The sequence below is a fragment of the Rattus rattus genome, chromosome 10, assembly GCF_011064425.1.
Source record: "Rattus rattus isolate New Zealand chromosome 10, Rrattus_CSIRO_v1, whole genome shotgun sequence".
NCBI lineage: Eukaryota > Metazoa > Chordata > Mammalia > Rodentia > Muridae > Rattus > Rattus rattus.
In genome coordinates this window covers 70,346,633-70,370,004 of record NC_046163.1, presented here as the reverse complement: position 1 = coordinate 70,370,004, position 23,372 = coordinate 70,346,633, and the positions used below count along the sequence as shown (strand labels likewise).

Here is a 23,372-nt window from a genome sequence, read left to right as displayed (position 1 = left end):
CTTCCTTCGGCTTCTAGAAGGAGAGGCAGAGATGTCCTCTTTCCAGGAGCAGACTGAAGAGACTGACTACAAATCTAAGTGTCTGCAATGGGCTATGAAGTCTGGCTTAAAATATTCAAAACCGAGAGCAAGCGCCACAGCTTCAGGCATTGGGTGGTTTCGGGTTCCTGAAGGGCAGGAGATAACAGCAGATTAGAGATCACCACGGGGTCTTGATACAGCTTGAACTCTGCCCACCAGCCTAGCCTGATCAGTGAGCTCCAGGTGGAAAAGTGGGGAAGTGATTGAGAAAGACACCTGACAGTGACCTCTGTCCCTGCACGCACATGCTCGTGTGCATGAGCACACACAGTACACACACACACGTGCTCACACACAAATACACACATACACACACATGTGCTCACACACACATATACACACATACACACACATGTGCTCACACACATACACACATGTGCTCACACACATGTACACACACATGTGCTCACACACAAACACACATACACACACATACACACACATGTGCTCACACACACATATACACACATACACACACATGTGCTCACACACATACACACATGTGCTCACACACATGTACACACACATGTGCTCACACACACACATACACACACATGCACACACATGTGCTCACACACATATACACACATACACACATGTACTCACACACACATATACACACATACACACATGTGCTCACACACATGTATACACACATGTGCTCACACACACATGTGCTCTCACACACATACACACATACACACATGTGCTCACACACATGTACACACATGTGCTCACACACATACACACATGTGCTCACACACACACACACGTACACACACACATACATGTGCGTACACACACAATGATAAACACATCCCATAGGTGTATTTGACTATGGTCTGAGCTAGTGGTTCCAGCAAATCTTCACAACACTGTCAGCTAACAAACTTATTCAAAGACCAGCAAGATAGCTCAGCAGGTAAAGGCATTTATCACAAGACCCCGATGAGCTGGATTCAGTTTCTGAGAGCCAAAAGGTACAGTGTGAAAACTTACTGGACTGGCTGGTTTTGTGTGTCAACTTGACACAAGCTGGAGTTATCTGTGAGATCCAGCTGAAAGGCATTTTCTCAATTAGTGTTGCGTGGGGGTGCTAACCCATTTCGGGTGGTGCTGTCCCTAGGTTGGAAGTCTTGGGCTCTATAAGAGCAAGCTGAACAAGCCAGGGGAAGCAAGCCAGTGAGTAACATCCTTCCATGGCCTCTGCATCAGCTCCTGCTTCCTGCCCTGCTTGAGTTCCAGTCCTGACTTCCTTTGGTGATGAACAGCCATGTGGAAGTGTAAGCTGGATAAACCCTTTCCTTCCCAACTTGCTTCTTGGCCATGATGTTTTGTGCAGAAATAGAAACCCTGACTAAGACATTTACCCCTTCATGTTGTCCTCTGACCTCCATGTCTGACTCATGGAACATCACCGCCTCCCATACATGTATACAAAAACAAACATGTAAGTAGACAAACAGAGTGAACTGTCCAATGTCGTCTTATAAGAAAAATAAACATATTCTCACTCTTTGGGTCAAGAAAACGAGGCTCAGAGAGCTGGGGCTGTTTGTCCTGGGTCAGAGTGAAGCAGGATCCAGGCAAACAGGACCCAGGCCTGCCTCTCACGGCTGCTTAAAGAACCTTTGTTCTCACGAACAAAAACACCACAAAGATACATGTTAGAGTCAGATTTAAAAAAAAAAAAAGCCAGAAAGACAAAGAAAATCCAGTGCAAAGAGAGAGGGGAGTTCAACCCTGACCACTGGTGCCTGGCCCTTCTGCTGAATGCTGAGAATACACCTCAGACGGAGGCAGTGGGTTTCTTCCCTGTTCAGAGCTCACAGAGAAAAGGGGAGGGGGCCAGAGATGGGCTCTGGACAAATAGTTACACAGATGATGCAGTTCAGAATGACACTGGTGTGTAACTATCCAGGACTCAGGCTGACTCGGGACAGTCCCATCCTGTTCTGAACGGGGCTTCAAGGCCACGGAGCCTTGGGGGCAGACCTCACCGTGGCTCCCACCACAGGCTGAGCTGGAGCTGAGCTCAGGCATCACTCTGAGCAGAAGGGCGTTTGGAAGTTCTCCTGCCTAATTTAAGCTGCAGACATCTTTGAACGACTGGCGACTGGCGGGGATGGCTTCCCTGGAAAGGACAGTATGTTTCGTGAGGTTGGTGGGCTGGGGAGGCTGAGGGAAGTGTGAGGTACTTGGGATGTTTCACTGCACGGAGGCTTCCTGTAGCAGGATTCAGAGCTGAGGCAGGAAGAGCGGTGGGGGATGGGAGGATGGCAGGTACTGCCACTGAAGGTGCTCAGAGCTGGATACATGAGTGATTAGGATACAAACACTGGACCAGTCACCACTGAGCTGAGACTACCGGTCTGCGTCTTACGACCTCTCTCTGAGGGAGTGTCAGAAGAACCACAGGGGTATTTGTAGACACTGGTAAAGAAACAAGAGGCCCTGGCTCATTACCAAAGGTTTGTTTTTAACCCAGATGCCCCCGTCCCCCACTGCTCCCATCTTCTTGTCTTCCTCCTCCTCAGCCAAGCCAGACTGCAGAGTCTCAGCTCCAAACCCACAACCCCCTCACCTCACACCACCTCACAAACACACACACACACACACACACACACACACACATATACACTCTATACTTATACACACATAGACACACACATAGACACATATATACATACATACATATATACACACATACATACACTCATATATACACACACACATATACACTCATATACATAGACATACACATATACACATATATACATACATACATATATACACACATACACTCATATACACACACAAACACACATATACATATACATACACATATACACATACATATATGGAAACACATTATCATACATACATGTACACTCACATATAATCACATACATACATATATACACATATATATGTACACTCACATACACTCATGTACATATACATATATACATACTCATGCACACATATGCACACACACACACATATTCTGGGACCCCAGAAGAGAAGCTTCACATCCTAGTGTGCCTTAGTTAACTTCCTGGTCTCTGTATTTCTATCTCTGAGCCAAACTTCCCAACAAAGCCCAGTTAAGCCAACTCTCTACTTAGATGCCTTGGAGAGCTCAAACTCATGCCAGCCCCACCCCTACCCTCTTTATATTGGTTGGACTCCACCCTCCCAGCTCCATGAATTACACCAGTCTCAAAAATCCTCTGGTCTGACTCTTCCAAAGTCTGGTATCAGTCAGCTTGGTACTATGTATGGGTTCCCCCTCAAAACCTGCTCGTGTCTCCCCATCACTGTCTATGGTTCTGTGACCCCTATTGTATGATCTGGGATCCCTAACCTCTACAGAGGCTCAGAAACTGCCCCTTCTTCCTTTTCCACATGGCTTCATTTACTGCAATATTCCTGGAAACCTTTGTCTCCTGCACTGGCCTCCCAGGATATGAGCGGTTTGCAAGCTTTTTGTTGTTGATGTTGTTGTTGTTGTTTATTTGTTTTGTTTTAATCCATGTCATAGGCCTACTAACTGATAAACCAGTCTTAAGCAGAGAGGACCCCTAATTCCTCTGGTACATCTGCATGGCCAGACTGATAAATGTCTGTAGCTTATACAGAACCTTCTTTAAGATGCACTTCTGAAGACAGACACATGGCCCATGAATTAATCCCTGTCTCATCAGCAATGACAATAATTAATCCCCAAAGAGCATGCTGCCAACAGCTCAGTAAGTACCTGCTCATAAAGCCAGAGAACGTATTTCTTCCCGAGCTGGGAAATAGTACAGTTCATGCCTCACATTCACAAAGCCCTTGGGTTCAATTCCCAGCACACTTTGCCTTCCCAGATCAGCTGCAGCTTTCTGCCTGAGCCTTCATTCCCACGGCTTGCTCTCATCCCCACATGTTAGCTACTTGATCCCCTGAGACTCACGCCTCCTCCTGCGAGAGACTCACACTCCTCCTGAGGGATCATCCAACCAGGATTAGGTACCTGCCCTTTCTAGACTCTAGGTTTACCTTTCCATTTGTGCTCAGCATTTGGCAACTCGGCCATTTGTGAAATCAATGAAGAAAATGTGTTTGGCAACACAGGAGAACTTAGCATCCAAGATCATGCCATACTCCTTCTAGAAGGCCAGGTCTACAAGAAGACCTCACTTCACCTGGATACCTCAACTACATTCCCTGATTCCCACCATCTCCCCAACTACTTCAGGCACAGGTGATGGGTACAGAACTTCAAAATATTAGCAAACAGAAAAAAAGCGTTACTTGTAAATGTTATTTGTAAAGGGTCTAATTGCTAAAAGAGATAGACTATGTGCCTTGCACTCATTAGGTGTCCAATAAAAGTTATGAGTGGGGGTGGAATTCAGTAACCAAGGGCTCAGCGACCTGTTCACCTTCTTGCTCAAATACAAGTGTAAGCCCAAGGTGCTTCCCACAGTAGTTCTGAACTAAAGTTAAAGAGCAGATGTCAAACCCACCCTCAGAAAGAAAGCTGGAGGTCACTTCTCCCTTCTCCACAGGAGTGTGGACAGAGGAGCAGAGCCACTCCACAGCAGCACAAACGTCTCACTCCCTGTGCTTAGCCTGCCTGTCCCCTCCCTCAGGACAGAGCTCTACTCTGCACACTCACCAGGAGAACAGCAGGCAGGGGCAGGTGCTGAGGTACTGAGGTACTGAGGTGATTCTCCATGTACATCGGGAAATGCAAGCTCGACCTGAGCCTTAATGAAACCTGTGATGTCACAGGCAGCACACACAGTTCTCTCACTAGTGTTGGAGATTGGCTCTAACACTTTGATTCAGCAGAAATCTGTGTGTCCAGATGCTAAAAGTCCTTTGCGCCCAATTGATTCTTTGATTGATCAATAAAGATGCCAGTGGCCAATGGCTTGACAAAGGGAGATGGGAAGAGACCTTTAGAGTTACGATGGGGGGAGGAGAGACAGGATCGCTATGACTGGGGAAGAAAGATGAGACGCACGAGCTGCAGGAGACAGAGCAGACCAGCCATGTAAGGATTGGGGAAAGTGGACATTAGCCACTTCCCTGATTGAGCCTGGGGTAGCAGAGGAAGGTTTAGGAGTACCCAGCCTTTGAACCAACCAAAAGTAGTGGAGCAAAAACAAAAACAAAAACAAAAAACAAAAAACCTCTCACTACGTACTAATATGCTAATTAATTAAGGTCATAAGCTATGAGTGTGAGAACATCCAACCCCATAAGATGGTTCAGTAAGGAAGCCTGAATTTATAAGGGGCCTGGTGGTGTTGGTGGTGGTGGTGGTGGTGGTGGTGGTGGTGGTGGTGGTGGTGGTGGTGGTGGTGGTGGTGGTGGTGGTAGTGGTGGGGGCAGCAGAATGCACCTTGCATTGGGGTGAAGCCATCTAAAGCTGGGAGAGAAGAGAGCAGCACTCCCAGGTTTCTTCTGATCCTATGTGCTCCCCACCAGTCTCCACTGCCTCAGAACCTCCATGTTTAATGAGCAAACAATGGGAAGAGACTTGATAAGCAAACAGCCGTGTGTGTGAGGACAGAGAGAGAAGGTTCTGGAGCCTCAAATGCTTGGAGGCTTAAAGGCTACCTTCTTGAACACCATGGTATCTGTGCCAATTTTGAAAGAGGGGCGAGAGCTAGAAACCTTATAGACAGTTCTCATCAGGCAGTGCCCACATCTAATCTCCAAGTGAGGGGACAGAGAGGAGGAGGAAGAGTAATCAGGGTGATCCCCAACTGCAGTGTCAGCCAGTCAGGGACTCTGCCTCCAGGGTCCCAACCAAGGACTTCACAGCCAGCCTGCAGGCGGCCACCATCACCTACAGCTTGTAGAGGTAGATAGACTCTGTTGATCAGAAGGTGGTTTCTGGCTAGGGAACTTTCCAAAGCCACACAGAGAAAGAATAGCAAGGAGGACATAAGAAGAGGACACCATCTCGCCAGCCCACTTTCATCAGGGCCTGCCCACCTCACTTTCTCTCCTGACGCCCCACAGAACACCGACCTCTTTCAGTCAGGAGGAAGAACACCAGCCTGAGAGGAATCTGGACCTCGGGTAGACTACTGCATGTAGTCAGCCAATGAGTACACGCAGTTAGAGATTTGAATCCCTGCCCTTCCATCTCCTGCGGGATTTGAGGCAGTTGACCACAGCCTTCCTATACCTTGGTTTTCTTATTTGTGATATGGCTGTAATGGCCAGTCCACCTTGCAGAGCTGTGATGATGGAGTTAGTATGAGTTAATGGTATCGTTAGGAAGTTACTGTCTTAGTTTGGGCTTTACTGATGAGAACAGACACCATGACACCATCTCTTATAAGGACATTTAATTGGGGTTGGCTTACAGGTTCAGAGGTTCAGTCCACTATCATCAAGGTGGGAACATGGCAGCATCTAGGCAGCCATGGTGCAGGAGGAGCTGAGAGTTCTACATCTTCATCTGAAAGCCTCCAGGAGAAGACTGGCTTCCAGGCAGCTAGGATGAGGGTCTTAAAGCCCATGCCCGCAATGACACATCTATTCCAATAAGGCCACAGCTCCAAATAGCTCCAATAGTGGGCCAAGCATATTTAAACCACCACAGCTACCAATACATATGAGCTCTTAACATCAACAATGTCATTAACCTGTCTGTCTAAATATAAAAGCCAAATGCCTGGGGACTACTGAGCTGGCAGTTAAACATTAAACATTATATAAGCATGATTGGAATGGATGCAGACACCTCTAGATGCACGCAGCCCCAGTCCTATGAGCAGAGGCAACCACTGCCAGCACTGGCTGTTCAGTCTGGTTTGAGCAGGACAGGTCTGTGTGAGCACCAGGTCTTTCATCTCAATGATGCCAGGCTGAGGTAGAATTGTCAGCCTTATTGTTCCCTGCAGGGTTCTCAAAGGCAGGTCTGTAGGGTTCCAAGGGGAAGGGAAGACCAGGGCATGGGCTCTCATCTGCTGGAAGGGTTGTCACAGAAGGGAAATCAGTTGATGGATTTGAGCCTCACTCTCACTTGTGTGAAAGACACTTTGCTTGCTCTGAGCAGTGTGTCAGCAAAGGGACCTCAAATGATGCTCCCTAAATCAAACCCACTTGTCCAGGGTAAGCCTGCAGCTCCCTCACATCAGCTGTGCACTGCCCACCTCCCCTCTCGGGGTTTCCAGCATCACTGCAGGTTCCAGACGAGGGTTAAGGGAGCAAGAAGGTAGCTGCCACAGTGGCAAGCTGCTCTCCCAGAGATGGAGGCCCTGGCTCTACGTGTAGATGTAGCCTGTAAGAGCTGGGCCTCTGAGTCCAGGGATTATAAACAGTCAGGCCTCCTTGGCCTGCTGTCCTTGCAAAACAAGGTGAGCAGGAGCCATGCCTGGCTCCCAGAGCATCATGGCAGACAGCGCAGTGTCCAGAGAAGGGATGGCGGCTGCTATGGAGTTAGATACCATCTTGTAGCATGGCTACCTCCAGGTTTAGTCAGTACCCTCTGACTCCCAGGAGCACCCACTGGAGAGAAGGGTACAACATAACTCCATAATCATGACAACCCTGGCTTCCAGACATGCTCCAGAAAAATGAAAAGGTTTCCAGAACTGTTTCTTATAAATCCTTTATTACATGGGAATGATGCACACAGAGCGTAAATTTAAAAAGTAGTGCACACAGGTACTCCATTCACACGTCCACCCTAGTTCTCTCAAGGATGGACACAGTGATGCCTCTCCCCTCCTGACAGCTTCTGAAGTGGGTCAGAGAGGAAGATGGGGTCGGGTAGCTGTGCCTCAGCCGATGTGTGATGGGATTAAATAAGGGGCCACCTGCATGTAGCTTCAGTGCTGACTGAGGCTAGGGAGGTGATCACCCAAGGGTGGATTCAATACCTAGACCTTGGGAGGAAATGCCTGTGACCGTGCCTCACAGACAGTCCAGAGTCATAAAGGTAAATTCACATCTAAGCCTGTGCAGGTAAAAAGTTGGAGTATATTTAATGAGAGACGCTGAAACCGCTCTGCTGAGTGGGATGTGGGGTAATGGCCACATCCCAGTTACACCTCTACAGGGTGAGTAAGTCTCTCCTCCTTAACAGCTATGAGGCTGTGGCCACTGGGCAAGGGCTTGGTCTACTGGGATCATGGAGTTGAGTCCAAAGGCCAGTTCAAGGGAAGGCAGACACACAGCCTTCCATGAATGGAAGAGAGCAAGCCTGTCTAGGAACGCTGCCATAACTGAGCTCCTGTGAGAAGAGGGAACACAGAGCCTTGCAGCCCCAACTGAAGCAGGGTCTCGGAAGAGACTGGGATGGAAGAAATCCTCAGTGAGGAACAGTCAAACACTGGCAACACCGTGGGACCCTGACCAGAACCAGAGTTCAGCAGGACAGCTCAGGATGCTTCCCCATCACTGTGGGTGATACAGAACATCAGATCCACCCACCATGACAGAATCACATTACAGCCAAGGAACCACGAAGTAGTGTGTTGAAGGAATAGCCAGGGATGGAAAGGAGAGGCGACCCGGCGAGAGAATAGGCTGCTTTGGGCTGCAGCAAGGGCTCAAACAAAGCACTTACCAAACAAACACCAGACCTGAGTTCAAACTCCCAGCATAAAGCTAGAGGTGTGGCAGTATGTGCCTGTACCCCAGTTCTAGAGAGGAAGAGACAGGCCAGTCAGTCCAGCCAATTGGCGAGCTCCTCCAAGCTCAGTGATGGACCTTGTCTCACCAACACACACACACACCCCTCTAGAAACAATCAAGGTAAGGTCATGATAACCTGATGCCAGCCTCTGGCCTCCACATACACTTGTGCACAAATGCATGCGTGTTCCTGTCCCCCACCCTCAGCACACACATATGCACAGCTTCCCACAATACCCCCCACAGAAACAATGGGCAGTGCTGGGGACCCCGGGTTAACAAAAAGTCAGTAGCAAGCCCTCCCCCCTCCCCCCAGATAAAACGCTTCATCCTCCTTATTATTTGCAATAACCCGGGTGGAACTGGAGGCCATTGTGTGGAGTGAAATATGCCAGGCACTGGAAGATAAACACCACATGTTCTCACACATATTTGGAAGCTAAAAGAGTAGCTCTCCCAGAAATAAAGGCCAGAATTGTGGTTCCAGAAGCCAGGGAGAGAGGGAGAAGGGGAGCGGAGAGGTTGGACACAGATGGGAGGCAGGAGCTCTGAGCTATACCACGAGTGACAAGAATGGATACACACCGAAAGGTGAGAGGACCGGAAGGTTCTGATACACACCGAAAGGTGAGAGGACTGGAAGGTTCTCGATATGAACATATGAATGCCCGAGGAGCTTCAGTTTAACTTAAGCATTGCACACTGTGCTAGGGATGAGTCAGTGGTAGAACATTTACCTAGGATGTGAAAGGTATTCACTCCCTAGTACTGCAAATAAGTAAATATATAAATAAAGAGATAAGTAACACACTGTATGTGTGTGATGGATATTATATAGAAACTCATGGCTGTATTTTTATGATTTTGTAAGCTGATTATATATTTTTAATTAAAAATTGAGCTGGAGAGAGCTTGCTGTGCAAAACTGAGGATCAGGGTTCATCCCCAAAACCCATGGACATGCTGGACAGGTATGGTGGCCATCTTGCAATTCTAATGTTGGAACAGAAAGACAGAAGATCCACCAAAGAAAGCTGGCTAGTTATACTAACCTGTTGGTGAGTTCTGGGTAGATTGAGAGACCCTGCCTCTGTGCATATGGTTGCAGAACAGTTGGAAATGAATCCCAGCATCAACCTGGAACCTCTACATGCATGTGCACCAACATACGTGTGCACCCCACACATGCATACACACATGCCCATACATATGCACCCACATACATGCATACACATATTTGCACCCACACACATGCATACACACATGTGCACCCACACACATGCCCACACATGTACACCCACACACATGCCCACACATGCATACACACATGCCCACACATGTATATCCACACACATACCCACACATGTACACCCACCCACATGCCCATGCATGTGTAGCCACATACAATCATACACACACATGCCTACATATGTACACGTACATACATGCCTATGCATATGAACCCATACACATGCCAATGCACGGGAACTCACATACATGCATACACACATGTTCACCCACACACACGTACCCATATACACTTGAAACAAATTTTAATTAAAAATTTATATGAGTTGAATTCTAGTAATCTTGCTGCACATGACAGAAAGGAAAACTTGAATTTTTGTGCTGTTTACTACATCCCTGCTCATGTCTGTGTTCCCAGATGAATATTGTTAAGGCTGGGAGAGTCACATTTGGATAAATGTCACATTGTGGGGTTGGTTCCAAAAGCCAATGGCAGAAGGGAATCCTGGGAACATAGTTGATAGGACAGCATCCAAAATAAACCTGAAGCTAGTGAGTGCCCACACCACCACGGCAGCTCTGGTCCATCATCACTAGGAGTGGCTGTCCGTGTGTCCTCACACCATGTCTAAGTGCCTGGCGCACAGAAAGGCTTTGATTCGTGGGAAGGAGGGAGGGCAGAAAGGAAAGCAAGGACCACTGAACCGACGCTGAGCCCCATTCACAAAGCCCTGTGCTCTGAAACCCTGCCTCTCTTCCACTTGCTAAACTCTTGGGTTCCAGCCAAGCCCTCTGGTGTTTGCTTGTGATCACAGTTTGGTGTAATTAAACACCTGAGCTTCCCGTGAGGGAGGGACAGACTCCAAAGCCAGCCAGGAAAAGCCTGTGGCTTCCACCTGGCCTTTCCTCTGTTCCTGCCTCTGACTATCCATGCTGGCCTGGTGGGCAGTTTCTGCCCAGCAGCTCTGCCACGGTGCCCCTCTGCAGCACTGTCTTCTCTGCTAACTTACACATCTGGGCTGGTCTGTGGGACTCCTCGGAGTGTGCCTTAGTTTCTCCAATGGGTAATTCCATTTCACCCGTGGGAAACCTGGGCTGTCTAAGTCAGGGGTGTGGGCTGCCATTAATGCCAGTTCTAATCAGAAAGGGGGGGTTCCCTTTCCTTGCTTTGGCTCTGCCACCCCCATTCAAGGTCTCTGTGATCCTCTCCCCATCCTTTCCTTTAGCACAAATAAAGGGTTAGCCTGGCCCAGGTTAGCTCTATGCTCTGCAAAGCTCAAGGTAACTCCCTGCATGCTTGCCTTCCCCTAAAGCCTATTGCCCTTCCTCTTGGGCTCTCTCCAGCCCCCACTCTTTGCCTGGTTTTCTTGAGTCAGTGTTTGTCTTTGTCACTGCATAGCTATAACTCAGAGCTAGGCCTCTGATAAGAGCTAGCATCACCCCTTTCTCATGTGCATGAAGGACCACAGTGAAGACAGGTAAGAAAGGAAAAGGTCCTGAGACACTGCAGAGTCAGGTCAGCAGAGAATTCCTGGAACTGGTCCACTCAGTGCCTACCTGGTCCACTCCTCACCAGAAGATTCTCTTGTATTGAATCCCCCACATAAACATCCTTTAAGCTCTTCTCACACAAAAGGTGGGCAATCCACATTCCCATCACTACCTTTTCTAGCACGTCTCCTCCTTACCTTTAAACCGTTAGCTGACAGCACTGTGATGGTTTCTACATGCCCAGGAAGTAATACTATTAGAAGTGTGTCCCTGTTGGAGTAGGTGTGTCACTGTGAGTGTGGGCTTTAAGACCCTCATCCTAGCTGCCTGGAAGTCAATATTCTTCTAGCAGCCTTCAGAACTCTGAAGATGTACAACTCTCAGCATCTCTGCACCATGCCTGCCTGGATGCTGCCATGTTCTCGCCTTGATGATAATGGACTGAACCTGTAAGCCAGCCTTCTTAAATGTTGCTCTTCATAAGACTTGCCTTGGTCACCGTTTCTGTTCACAGCAGTAAAACTCTAACTAAGACACCCACCAAAGTCCCTGGTAGAAATGTCAACTGACTAAAATCAACAGACACAGTAAAGAAGAGAGAGTACCACTGACATGCATAAGCCCTGGCTCCTGCTGGGGCACCAGGCAGAAACACAAGTTCTAGAAGGGATCAGCCTAGGCTTATCACTGCCATTCTGTTTGCAGCAGTTCCAGATGAAGAAGCAGGCTTGGGAATACAAGGGTTTCATCCTACCAAGTAGCAGAACAGAGCCAGGATCTGCTTTCCACGACTGTCTGATTCGATCCTCAGGTTTTTCTAAGCTCTGTGGCTTTAGAACATGGCTTCTGACCCTCCATCAGCATGTATGCAGCTTGGCTGGCTTTGTGGGCACTGCAGGTGGCTTTCAGAAGGCTCTCTTGTCCAGTCAGTCTCCTCTAATGAGGACTGTCCCAGAGATGTGGGCAGTCTGTGAATGAGCTGAGGGACAGATGGGGCTGTGGAATCTTTGTTCTGAGACTAAATTATACAATCCACATAAACCACAGGAGTCCTCCAAGTCAAAGGCCCAGCCCAGACACACACCTTCTCCTGAAGCCCAGACACCGTCTAAGTAGAAGACTTCAGGGCAGAAGTCTGCCTGCTTAAAACACACAGCACACCAGCCTTGTGGTAAGGGTTGCAACCCCGGTCTCTTGGCACACAGAAGTGGATCACAAACATGGGCCTACCACAGGACAGGGTCTGAGGGACTAACCAGGAGGCAAGAACTCATCTCAGATCACCAGTGCTTTCTCCTTGCTGCTTAGAGGAAAACAGGGAATGGATGGTGGCTGCCTTCTCTCGAGCCATCTCATTCTTGTTGGGAACTGGGGAGGTCGCCTAGACTAGTGGGAAAATGATGACTCCTGAGTCTACAGAAACATTCTCTAGTGGACCGTTATTTTTCACCAGTTTTAAAGAGAAGAAAAAAACTCCTTTCTCCTCAGTATGATTTCTCCCGTATGTGTCAGTCTATCCGTTGCTAACTATGATAAATACTTGACATACAGCAGCTGGAGGTGTGAAATGACATTTGTCAAATCCTCTGCTGCAGGTGGAAAGGGGGCTGTCACCACCCTTGACCCACCGACACCCATCGCCTGTGCTTTGAAATGATCAGATCCATGAAGGCATCAGCCGCTGGCCCACCAGCACCATCTGCAGTTACCAGAACCAATGGTTGCCATGGCACTCAGAGACAGGGAGCACACCACTGCCCAGGACTGCTGAGCCCATCTCCCTTCTTGCTAGCTGTGTGACCTATGGCAAGCAACACCATTGTCTCCTTAGCCATAAAAAGAGGCAGCATTATCTTCTCCACAAGATGCTACGAGCTTCAAAGGAGACAGGCACAGAAGCACACTGGAAGCTAAATAATGAATTCTAACAATATTACCACTCCAATCTCAGGATAAATTGCATTTAAAAAAAAATAAGGTAGTTTCTCAGATAATGTGCCTGTTAGTGTTTAGTGTAGGCTCCACCCCACAGTTACCTGGCAACAGCCAGGTGTGCCTGACTCACTATCAAAGGGGCTGTTTGCCCCTCCCTCTCTCCCTTGCCCTCTTGCTCTTGCTCTCCTTTTGCTCCTGATCCCCATCTCTCTCCATTCCCCTCACCGCTTTCTCCCCACATGCTCATGGCTGGCCTCTACTCCTCTACCTCCCCCAACCCCCTCTCTCTGCCTTTCTCTTAACTCCCCTCCCCATGCCTGAATAAACTCTATTCTATACTATGCCATCATGTGGCTGGTCCCTCAGGGGAAAGGGATGCCTCAGTGTGGGCCTTACCTCACACCTTACCAAATTTACAACAGGCATACTCCTGGCTTCTCTATCTTTTTTAAGAAAACACAACAGTGCCCATCTGTAAGGCCAAAGAGAATCCTTCCATTAGCTTTCATTCCATCCAAGTTTCCTAATATCTAGTGTTTGCTGTAAGTTCTTTTCATAGTGCAGCAACCAGCTACAATCAAGGCCAATGTCCTCCCACAATACATGCAATCAGATCATTTTAATTATAATTATAAGCCCAAACCAGAAAAATATCTTGCAAGAAAGCATCTCTGCTGTCCCTCATAGCTCCCCAGCTCTTAATTCTGCATACCCTCAACACACACAACACAAAGGATGTTTTCCCTTGCTGTATCCCAAACAATCAGTCAGGGAAGCAACAACACAAAGAGAAAGACTTTGTTGTCAGGTGAAACTAGGATCAAAATTCAGTTGAGCCTCCTCCGAAGCTGTGCCCTGGGGCAATTATTTCAAGTGCGCCGAAGAGGAAAGAGACGTGCTTGAGGGGTGCATAGCTACACTGGGTGCTCCGTGTTCTTGCCCCCTCTCTTGGGAGCTCCTATCGCTCTTGATCATGGATAGGATGAAGTCATTATGCAGCAAGGCGGGTCCAGGATAAGGCGTAGCCTATCATTGGATGAGAAGGAAGGGTAGGCGGGGAAAAGTTTAGGAAGGAGGGAGGAGGAAGAGGAGCAAGAAAATTCAAGATGAAGAAGATTCTGATGCAGGGTGGTCTGGGTCAATTTTATCTTGTCTAGGTGGGCAGTTTCTATCTTTATTAATTGTCAGTGAGTTTAATCTGTGGATGTATTGTGGATTGAGTATTTAACATATAAATCTGATTGTTGGGTTACAGTTTGTTGAGTCTTGATTTTACCGGGTGGGTGGCCGGAACCAGAGAGTTCCCGGCTGGCCAGGGCTGGCCAATGCGAGTGGAGAGACCGCTGGGGCCAGAAGACAGCTAGTCTAATGTGGCGTGGTGCCTCACTGAAGCCAGCCGCCACTGAGATAAACTAATGTTAGTTCTTTATAGCCCTACAGTACCAGAACTAATGCCAGGGAGCGACTGCCTGGGTCCGAGAGTACCAGGGGCCCAGTGTGGATCGGTGAGCGAGGGAACCTGTCTCGCCTATCTTTTATTACTACGGCAACAGTCCTTTGTCTTGCTCAATCAGGATGCTGCCAGTCAAGCCTGGGCAGTGATATCGGGGAGGCCTCTCCAATCACACCAACACCTTCCCTTAACTTCTGGCCAGTTTGTTTCCTGAAGGAGGTTCGTTTCTATCTAGAAAACTCACAGCCAGGGATGCTTACATTTAAGGACCTGTTTTTAGGACTATACACTGCAGGCAAGGCAATTTCAAATTCTCTTACATAAGACCACACCCAAAGGACTAATGAGGCAGGGGGCATCATCATTTGAATTCCTCAATGAGCTACAAGACAGGGGATCGGGAAGAGCTCCTGCTGCTGGCACCTAGTGGGACCTCTGCGCAGTCCCTATATGCCATTCCATTCTTCTGGCAGCCAGACCTGGTTGGATCTGACACTCTTTCCCCAACTCCAGCAAAGAGGAGAAGAGGGAGCACAGAGAGCCACACAGGTCCTGCCCTCTAGAAACCAAGAGTCTTCCTGGAGCTGAACAAAATCCACAGCAAAATGAGAAAGATACCGAGATGGTCAGGAGCATGTTCAGAGACAGGTCCGGTGTGAAAGCAAATAAGCACTCTGAAAGCACCCCTGGCCCTAAAGAGCACAGCCAGTGTGGTGGGGACAGGGTGGGAGAGAGTGGTGCTTGTGTTCTCTAAGAGAAGAACAAAGGAAGAGAGGGGCAGGTGGTCGTTCCAGGCTATGCCACAAGTGGAGATGCCCAGGGCTGTGGGTGATGGGTGGGGGTAAATCGAGTTCCCGAGAAAAAGCAGCTCATTCCCTGGCTAGAAAAGACATCTAAGAATAAATGATAAATGAGCGCTTATTTCTCCCGGAGAATTCTGAGCACTGCCCCACTTCCCAAAATAAACATAAACCAAAAATGAAATTAAATAGCATCCCGAGCGCCTCAGACAGAGCGGCAATTTACTGCTTTTATTTTCTCTAAGAACAGGAAACACAAAATTAAGTGGGAAGAGGAAGAGGCAGCCTTGGCTAATGACACTGAGAGTCTTGGCCTCCGGAGGGAAAACTCTCGCCTTCTTCACACGGCCGTCACATTTCATCATGCCATGTTCCTGCCATCCGGTGGAGGCAGAGCCAAGGGCAACCCTTCACTCTCACCAAAACTGTGCAACCAAACCACAGAGCAGAGCTCACACTTGAATCAGAGCCCCTCTCCCCAGCAAAACTCAAAATTTTGCTTTCCCCCTCAAACCAATGATTGAGGTAAGACTACATTTCTCAGACTCCCTTGCAGCTACACGTTGGCTAGGTTATCAAATCCCAGCCAATGGGATATGAAGAAAATGAATATGCATAAGTTCCGAGTCTTGTTCTCAAAAGAGAGGCGCATGGCTGGCCTTTTCCATCTCCCTCTTCCTGTTTTCTAGCAGGGAGGGAAATATGGTTGAAGCTCAAAGAGTCACATGGGATCCCAACACAGATGTGACACATGGACATGGAAAAGAAGCTGGTCTCTTGGTGTCTGTGAGGAAGCCAGGTGAAGTCTGGACTTTTAAGAAACATGCTCTGGGACTCTACCCAATAGCAGCATCAGTGTGCCATAAGTAATAAACTTTCTTAATAGAATTGAAGACCCCTACCCAAAGCTTTAACTGTTCAGAATGAACAAGTCCATATTTACTGAGAGTCTATGGTTAATTAAAGTCATCTAAGAGTATCTTTCCTCTCTGTACTGGCTGGTTTTGTGTGTCAACTTGACACAAGCTGGAATTATCACAGAGAAAGGAGCCTTTGTTGAGGAAATGCCTTCATGAAACCCAGCTGTAAGACATTTTCTCAACTAGTGATCAAGTGGGGGAGGACCCAGCCCATTGTGGTGGTGCTGTCCCTGGGCTGGTGGTCTTGGGTTCTGTAAGAGAGCAAGTGGAGCAAACCAGGGGAAGCAAGCCAGTAAGTAACATCCCTCCGTGGCCTCTGCATCAGCTCCTGCTTCCTGACCTGCTTGAGTTCCAGTCCTGACTTCCTTTGGTGATGAACAGCAATGTGGAAGTGTAAGCTGAATAAACCCTTTCCTCCTCAACTTGCTTTTTGGTCATGATGTTTTGTGCGGGAATAGAAACCCTGACTAAGATACTCTCCCTCCTACCTCTAAGTTCTTACTGAGAGTTGTGACCATATTATTTTAGAAAAACCAGAAAGTGATATAAAGCAGCCCACCTTGAGTGGGCTCACTGCTGTATGGAAGTGCCAAGCCTTGGGGAACATTGAAAAGCACTGATTCATCTAGACAGACTCAGGTCCAGCAGGAGACTGAGAGAAGGGTCTACAGAGGGCTCCAGATGTTCACAAAAGTCCCTGAGCACCGGAGCCCAGCCAGGGTTTGAAGGGGATGAGCTGGGGCAGACTGGGAAGACAGGCGTGACTCACAGACACAGGAGGCTGCACGGGCCTGAGTGGTATCTAGAGTTGGAGTGTGCTGCCTGGATCTCCTGCCATCACCAGACAGGGAGGGTGAGTGCCACTTACTTAAACTGACAGACTGACAGTAGTGACATTATGGGAGAAACGGAAAAGTACAAGAACATATTTAGAAAACGGCAACTGCCTCTTCACCATCAAATCCTCCCTGAGAGCCATCCAAGGCAGGACCGGGACCCAACCTAAGGCTGAGATAAATCACTGTGGCCATACACATCTTCCTTCCTTAGGGATCCCTCAAAATGCTGCAGTATGCATCAGCCACAGTAAGAACTCCAACTCTAGGCTCCTGTCACTGGCTTGTGCTGACAGGGAAGCCAGGGCAAGGGCTGGCTACAACTTAGATCTAAAGCCAGCCCACTGAAGACAGCATCGGTGTTCACGTGCTCCTACTGGGATATTCTGTTTGACCGGAGGAAAGCAGACTAGCTTGCAAATGCTTTTTCCCTGTTTCCTGGCATCCTCTAGGGAATAAGCAAGTTGTAATGAGGCATTCAGAGCTGACACCAGAAGCCACAGACAGCACACATCACCGATAGGACAGCTAACACATCGGAGAGCTGGGAAATGCACCCTATGACATGAAAAACTGAACACAAAGGGGGAAAAAACTTGAGTCTTGTTCCTCACTGTAAGGATTGTCAGGTAGCCTGGGAGAGAGGCAGCACAGAGTGCCCAGGATACGCCCAGGCTCTTGCTGCTAGATCTCTAAGTCCTGGTATAAGTCTTATCCCAGGAATGGTACAGAAGGAGCACAAGAGTACACACATGTGCACAGAGAGAGCAAGGGGGAAAGCCATCAACATAACACCGACAGACATCCTCAAGGAAGGTGGTTCTGGAAGTGGGTTTGCAGGGCTGACTACCAGCATTACCCATGGTGCAAAGCCTTTCTCGTTAACACAAGAATTTGTCAGACATATGTCACAGCAGTAACCAAAAGTGACAAGTTGCTGGAAAACAGTTAGTCCTGAGTCTGGAGCATAACTGTGTTCTTAAATTAAAGAACAAACAAGGATTTCCACAACAGGCACGGGCAGCCTGCTCAGGTTACAGAAGGGATTTTGCACCTGTCAGTGACCGAGCATGGGGAATCTGTGCAGGTGGCCCACACCAAGAGTATGGCTCCATTATCCTCACAGGTGACAGACTGTCAAACCTTCTCCATCCTGCCCTCCAGCCCCACATTCTTGAGAAGGTGAGGAAACTTCTCTGAGCCCACCTTTCCTTACCGAATAACAGGCAGAGTAAGCTGCAGACCATGAGGGTGTGGTCAGCATAGCGTCTGCATTCACAAGAGCTCTGCAGAGAGCTAAACAGGAGCACTCGCCCGACAGTCCACATGCTTCACCACACAAAGGAACCGGCCTGAGCGTTACTCTTCAGTTACTGGGACTCCAAGAAGATGGAATCATGCAAGTCGTGGAAATGACGAGGCCTCCCGGAGACTAGGAAATAACGCTCTCAAGGGAGAATAGTTTGGGAAAAGAGAAACGCTTGCCTTCATTGCATTCCTTTTGGGCTGAGAAGCTACAAGAAGCCCTGAAAGCCTTTGGAGATGATGAAATGGGTCCATTTCTAGCTGCACACTCTTAGCAAAGTCCCAGTGATGGGTATAATCTGGAGTTCATCTCCCCAGAAGGGAAGTCTGGCCATATGCATAGTATATCCATTTGATTATTATACACCTATAAAAATTCTGAAAGAAGGGTAGAAATGGCTAAGTGGTGGGGGTGGATATGAAAGGTGAAAGGTGAAAGGTGAAAGCAATGAAAGGTGAAAGCATGTGAAAGGTGCTAAATTCAAGCCCCAGAACTGAAGTTTTGTTTTGTTTTTAAGTTGCAAGCCCTGACTAGAAAGCAGTGAAGTTGAAGCTAAAACCCTTCTAGAAGAGAAAAGCTCTTAAATCCTTGCCTGAGACATGAGAAAGCACCCCAAGTTCTAATTAAACTGAAGCAATTAGCCACCCACAGATCCTTCTCATGGCTTCCCATGGCCAGGCAATCATCTCTATTAAAACCCATTTTAAAATAAGGAGCAAAAGCACCAGCTCCTGCAGCACCCAGTTCTAAGAATCAATTACCCCTCTAGACGCATCCCCTAAAATGCAGGAATCTGCCGGTGTCAGGCAGGAGGAGGGAGCTACAAGAAGGGGGTGGCAAACACACTGTATGACAATGTGGGGTAACAAAGATGACCCCAGAGCTGGAAACTCTCAACAAGTAGGCACAGTGCCTACCTGAAGCCTCAGGCTTCTCCAGGTTGTTCAACAAGTCATTTGCCAATGTCACCTTGAGGAGAAGCCCTGCGTGATCAGATGCTTCCTGAGAGTGACCTGTCCCATGAAGTACCAACAAAGTACAATGGATGCCGTGGCGGCATGAACACAAACCACTGAGGTTCAGGCTGGGACCCTCCCTACTGAGGTTTCCTGGGATGAAGGGAGGTCAGTGACATCAGCCAAAGGCACTTTCTGGACTCTTCTACAGCAACAACTGCACAGTTGTCAGTGGTAAAATGGCTTGGGCTTCAGCCCTTGCCTCAAGAACTAGGGAGATATTCAGTGCAGGAACAGTATCTCATTACTCTATTTCTCTCTCTTTATCTCTGTATCTCTGTCTCTGTGTCTCTTTCTGTCTCTTGCTGTCTCTGTCTCTCACTCTCTGTCTCTCTCTGTCTCTTTCTGTCTCTTACTGTCTCTGTCTCTGTCTCTCTGTCTCTCTGTCTGTCTCTGTCTCTCTGTTTCTCTCTGTCTGTCTCTGTCTCTCTGTCTCTCTGTTTCTCTCTGTCTTTCTCTCTGTCTCTGTCTCTCTGTCTCTGTCTCTCTGTCTGTCCCTGTGTGTGTGTGTGTGTGTGTGTGTGTGTGTGTGTGTGTGTGTGTGTGTGTGTGTTGCTAGTAGAATGTTATGTATCGAGCATGGGCATTTCTCTACCAAGAGGCAGACAGAAAAATATTCATCTCAGTTGGGAATGATCATATCTCAGATCTATAATCTCTAAAGTCATAGCACTCAGGTAGGCTGAATCAAGAGGGCTGGCAGGAGTTTGAAGCTGGCCTAGCATAGAGTGAGTAACAGGTCATCCTGGGCTACATAGCAAGAACTGGCCTTCCAAAAGGAAACCAGGGTGAAGGGGTCAAGGAAGGAAAAACATGGAAAGAAGAAAGTGATGATTCAGAGAGTTCTCCTAGAAAAATAACTTTTCCCTTAGGAAAGCCTGAAAAGTAACTGGAACAGAATACTTCATAAAACACAGAACTTCAGCAGTGCGTTCGCTCTAACACGCAGCTGACAGGATGACCAAGCTGCCCTGAGCTCCTCTGGCAGACAGTCTTAGTTCTTACACCAGGCTGGACTACACGGATCTAACCTATGTTTAAACCAACACCCATCACATCACCGTCAGATGCCTGCCGAGCACTCACGTAAGTATCTCATTGGGAACAAGGTGAGGAAGGCCGCGGAGAAGAGGGTTGTCTGTCTCTGCTGTGACCGTTTCACTGTGCAATCGAAACACTACGCTCAGTGCTCTAAGACTCAACTGGACATGGGAAGACCCCTGCAGCTCAGTACTCTTAGCAAACTGTATATGAAACAGTCTTTCAAACTTTGTAAAAAATCAGTATCCAGATGTCCGGATACACATAGAAAGCAGACTTGTGAAGGCACCAAAAAGTAATAGTTGTCTCTACCTCCTCTCTTCCTCTCTTCCTCTCTTCTTCCCTCTCCCCGCCTCTCTTTTTCTATTAAAGGCATCTCATGGACCCAGGCTGGCCTAGAACTTACTATCTAGCTAACGATGACCTTGGGCTCCCTGAGTACTGAGATCACCACATGATCCACCACACCCAGTTTGTACGGAGCTGGGGATAGAACCCAGGGCTATCTGCATGTTAGGCAAGCACTTTACCAACTGAGCTACATCCCCAGTCCTCTTCACACTTCTTAAATTTGTTCTTCAACCAGCATGAGCGGATTTAAAAACCAGGAAAACCTAGCTAGCCTTTGGGAGAAGACATGTCTGTTGGTCATTCCAAGCGGTCACCCCTTGATCCTACTAGTAGAGTAACCCTGCACCACCTTCAGTCTGCAGTAGGCCTGGCTGTCAGGGCAAGACGGCCTTGAGTTCCTGATCGTCCTGTCCCGTCCCACCCTGAGCGCTATACTCACAGCCAATCATCATGATGGCTACGGCGAAGATCTTCTCGATGTCTGTGGATGGGGCGATGTTACCAAAGCCCACGCTGGTGAGACTTGTCATGGTGAAGTACAGCGAGGAAATGTACACGGAGTTCTTGCTTGGCCCGCCTTCCCACTTCCCCGAACCAGACCCATTAAACTGGTATGGAGTGCCGATGTCCAGTGCCAGTTGGTAGAGCCAGCTGTTGTTACGGATGGTCTTGGTGTCTTCGTCAAAGATCTCATAGTCCCCAATGCTGTACCAGATGCAGGCCATCCAGTGGGCAGCCAGCCCGAACACGCACACCAGCAGGACCAGTACCGCCGCTCCATACTCGATATAATGGTCCAGCTTGCGGGCCACTCGTCCGAGACGGAGCAGCCGCACGACTTTCAGAGAACTGAACAGGCTGCTGATGCCCTAGAACAGGATGGACACGGAATCAGAGAGAAAGAACAAAGCGGAGGGCCCCGCCCCTCAGCCCCACCATTGCCATTAGGTTAAGCGTCGTGGATGCTTCCATGACATGCAATATTATACAACCCTTTGAAAAAGTCAAAATTAAGAGTGCTTTTTGGAAGAATGTTGTTTATTTCAATGTTATGTGTACGAGTGTCCTAGCTGCAGTTACATATGTGCAGCATGTGCTTGCCTGGTGACTGCAGAAGCCAGAGGGCAGTGTAGGGCCCCTGGAACTGGGGTTAGAGGCGGTGCCAAGTGCATGCTGGGAACCAGACCTTATCCCCTATAAGAGCAATAAAAGCTCTTAACTGATCAGCCTTCTCTCCAGTCCTTCAAAATCAGAACTCTACTCCAAGGTGTACAGAATAGAGATTTCTATTTGGTGTTTTAGGACTTGCTTGAAAATTAAACAAAGCAAGGAGAGTTATTACACACGAAACCAACAAATTTATATGTTTCCACACCATTAGTTATTTTAAGAAAACTTTCGAGGGTTGTATAATATTTCATATTACATAATATGAAATATTTGAATCATAGCATATTTATTTCATGTGGCAATGAATTATGTAAACACGCTACATTGCACATAAGCAAATAAATATGTGTGTGTCACAAAGCAATCAGGAACCACAGGCTGTTTTTGTTCTATTTTTACCTATATTGCTATAAATGTCTATTTACCCAATATCTGTCATCATCATTACTTTATTAAGAAAAAAGACATTTGCAATTAAAGTTACTCGAGATGCCAAGCATTGTGGTACACACCGCCTTGTGTGGAAACCTAACTTGGACTTGCAGTACCAGGAAGTAAATAAATAGCAGGACAAAGAAACAGGTGTCTAAGCCACAGAACCTGCAACAGATCTGATGGTTCTTGTCTATCAGCATGGAGTTCTCAGTGTCCTCCTCCCTCTGCTGTGATCAGCCCTGCCACACAGGAAGAGTGGGCACAGCCCTCACACTTGGATGCAGCCAGCTGATAGGGTAAGGGGAGATCTCTCTCCACAGGGATCCCTCTCTGCACCCTAACAGAGGGTAACCAGCTTCCAGCTAGAGTGAACGGCATCTGCAGCTGCCACGAAGGGGATTATTTTGGGAGGCAAAGGAGTCTTTGGAATGAGTCAGAAATCAAACACCATGTACGCAGCCACCCACGTCCCACCTCCTCCTGAAGGTCCCAGTTCAGAGAAAAGCGTGTTTTCCAGGGCAAAACTGCCTTCTCATTTTTCCTGGTTCACATACCGCTCAGAACAACACTAGGTTGCCCAGAAAGGCCCCAAAGGCAGTTTGCCTCTCCTTGGCCCTTCCCTTTAACCATCCCACAC

General features: G+C 48.0%; 1 protein-coding gene across 2 annotated transcripts in view; it reads right to left on the bottom strand.

The window, feature by feature from the left end:
• Positions 1 to 23,372, bottom strand: part of Kcnh1 (potassium voltage-gated channel subfamily H member 1) — a 298,193-nt gene that overhangs the window by 138,604 nt on the left and 136,217 nt on the right. For both annotated transcript variants that reach the window (XM_032915372.1, XM_032915373.1), the window contains exon 7: positions 21,570 to 21,999. In XM_032915372.1, the coding sequence (XP_032771263.1) occupies positions 21,570 to 21,999 (430 nt within the window). The remainder of the gene's footprint in view (positions 1 to 21,569; positions 22,000 to 23,372) is intronic.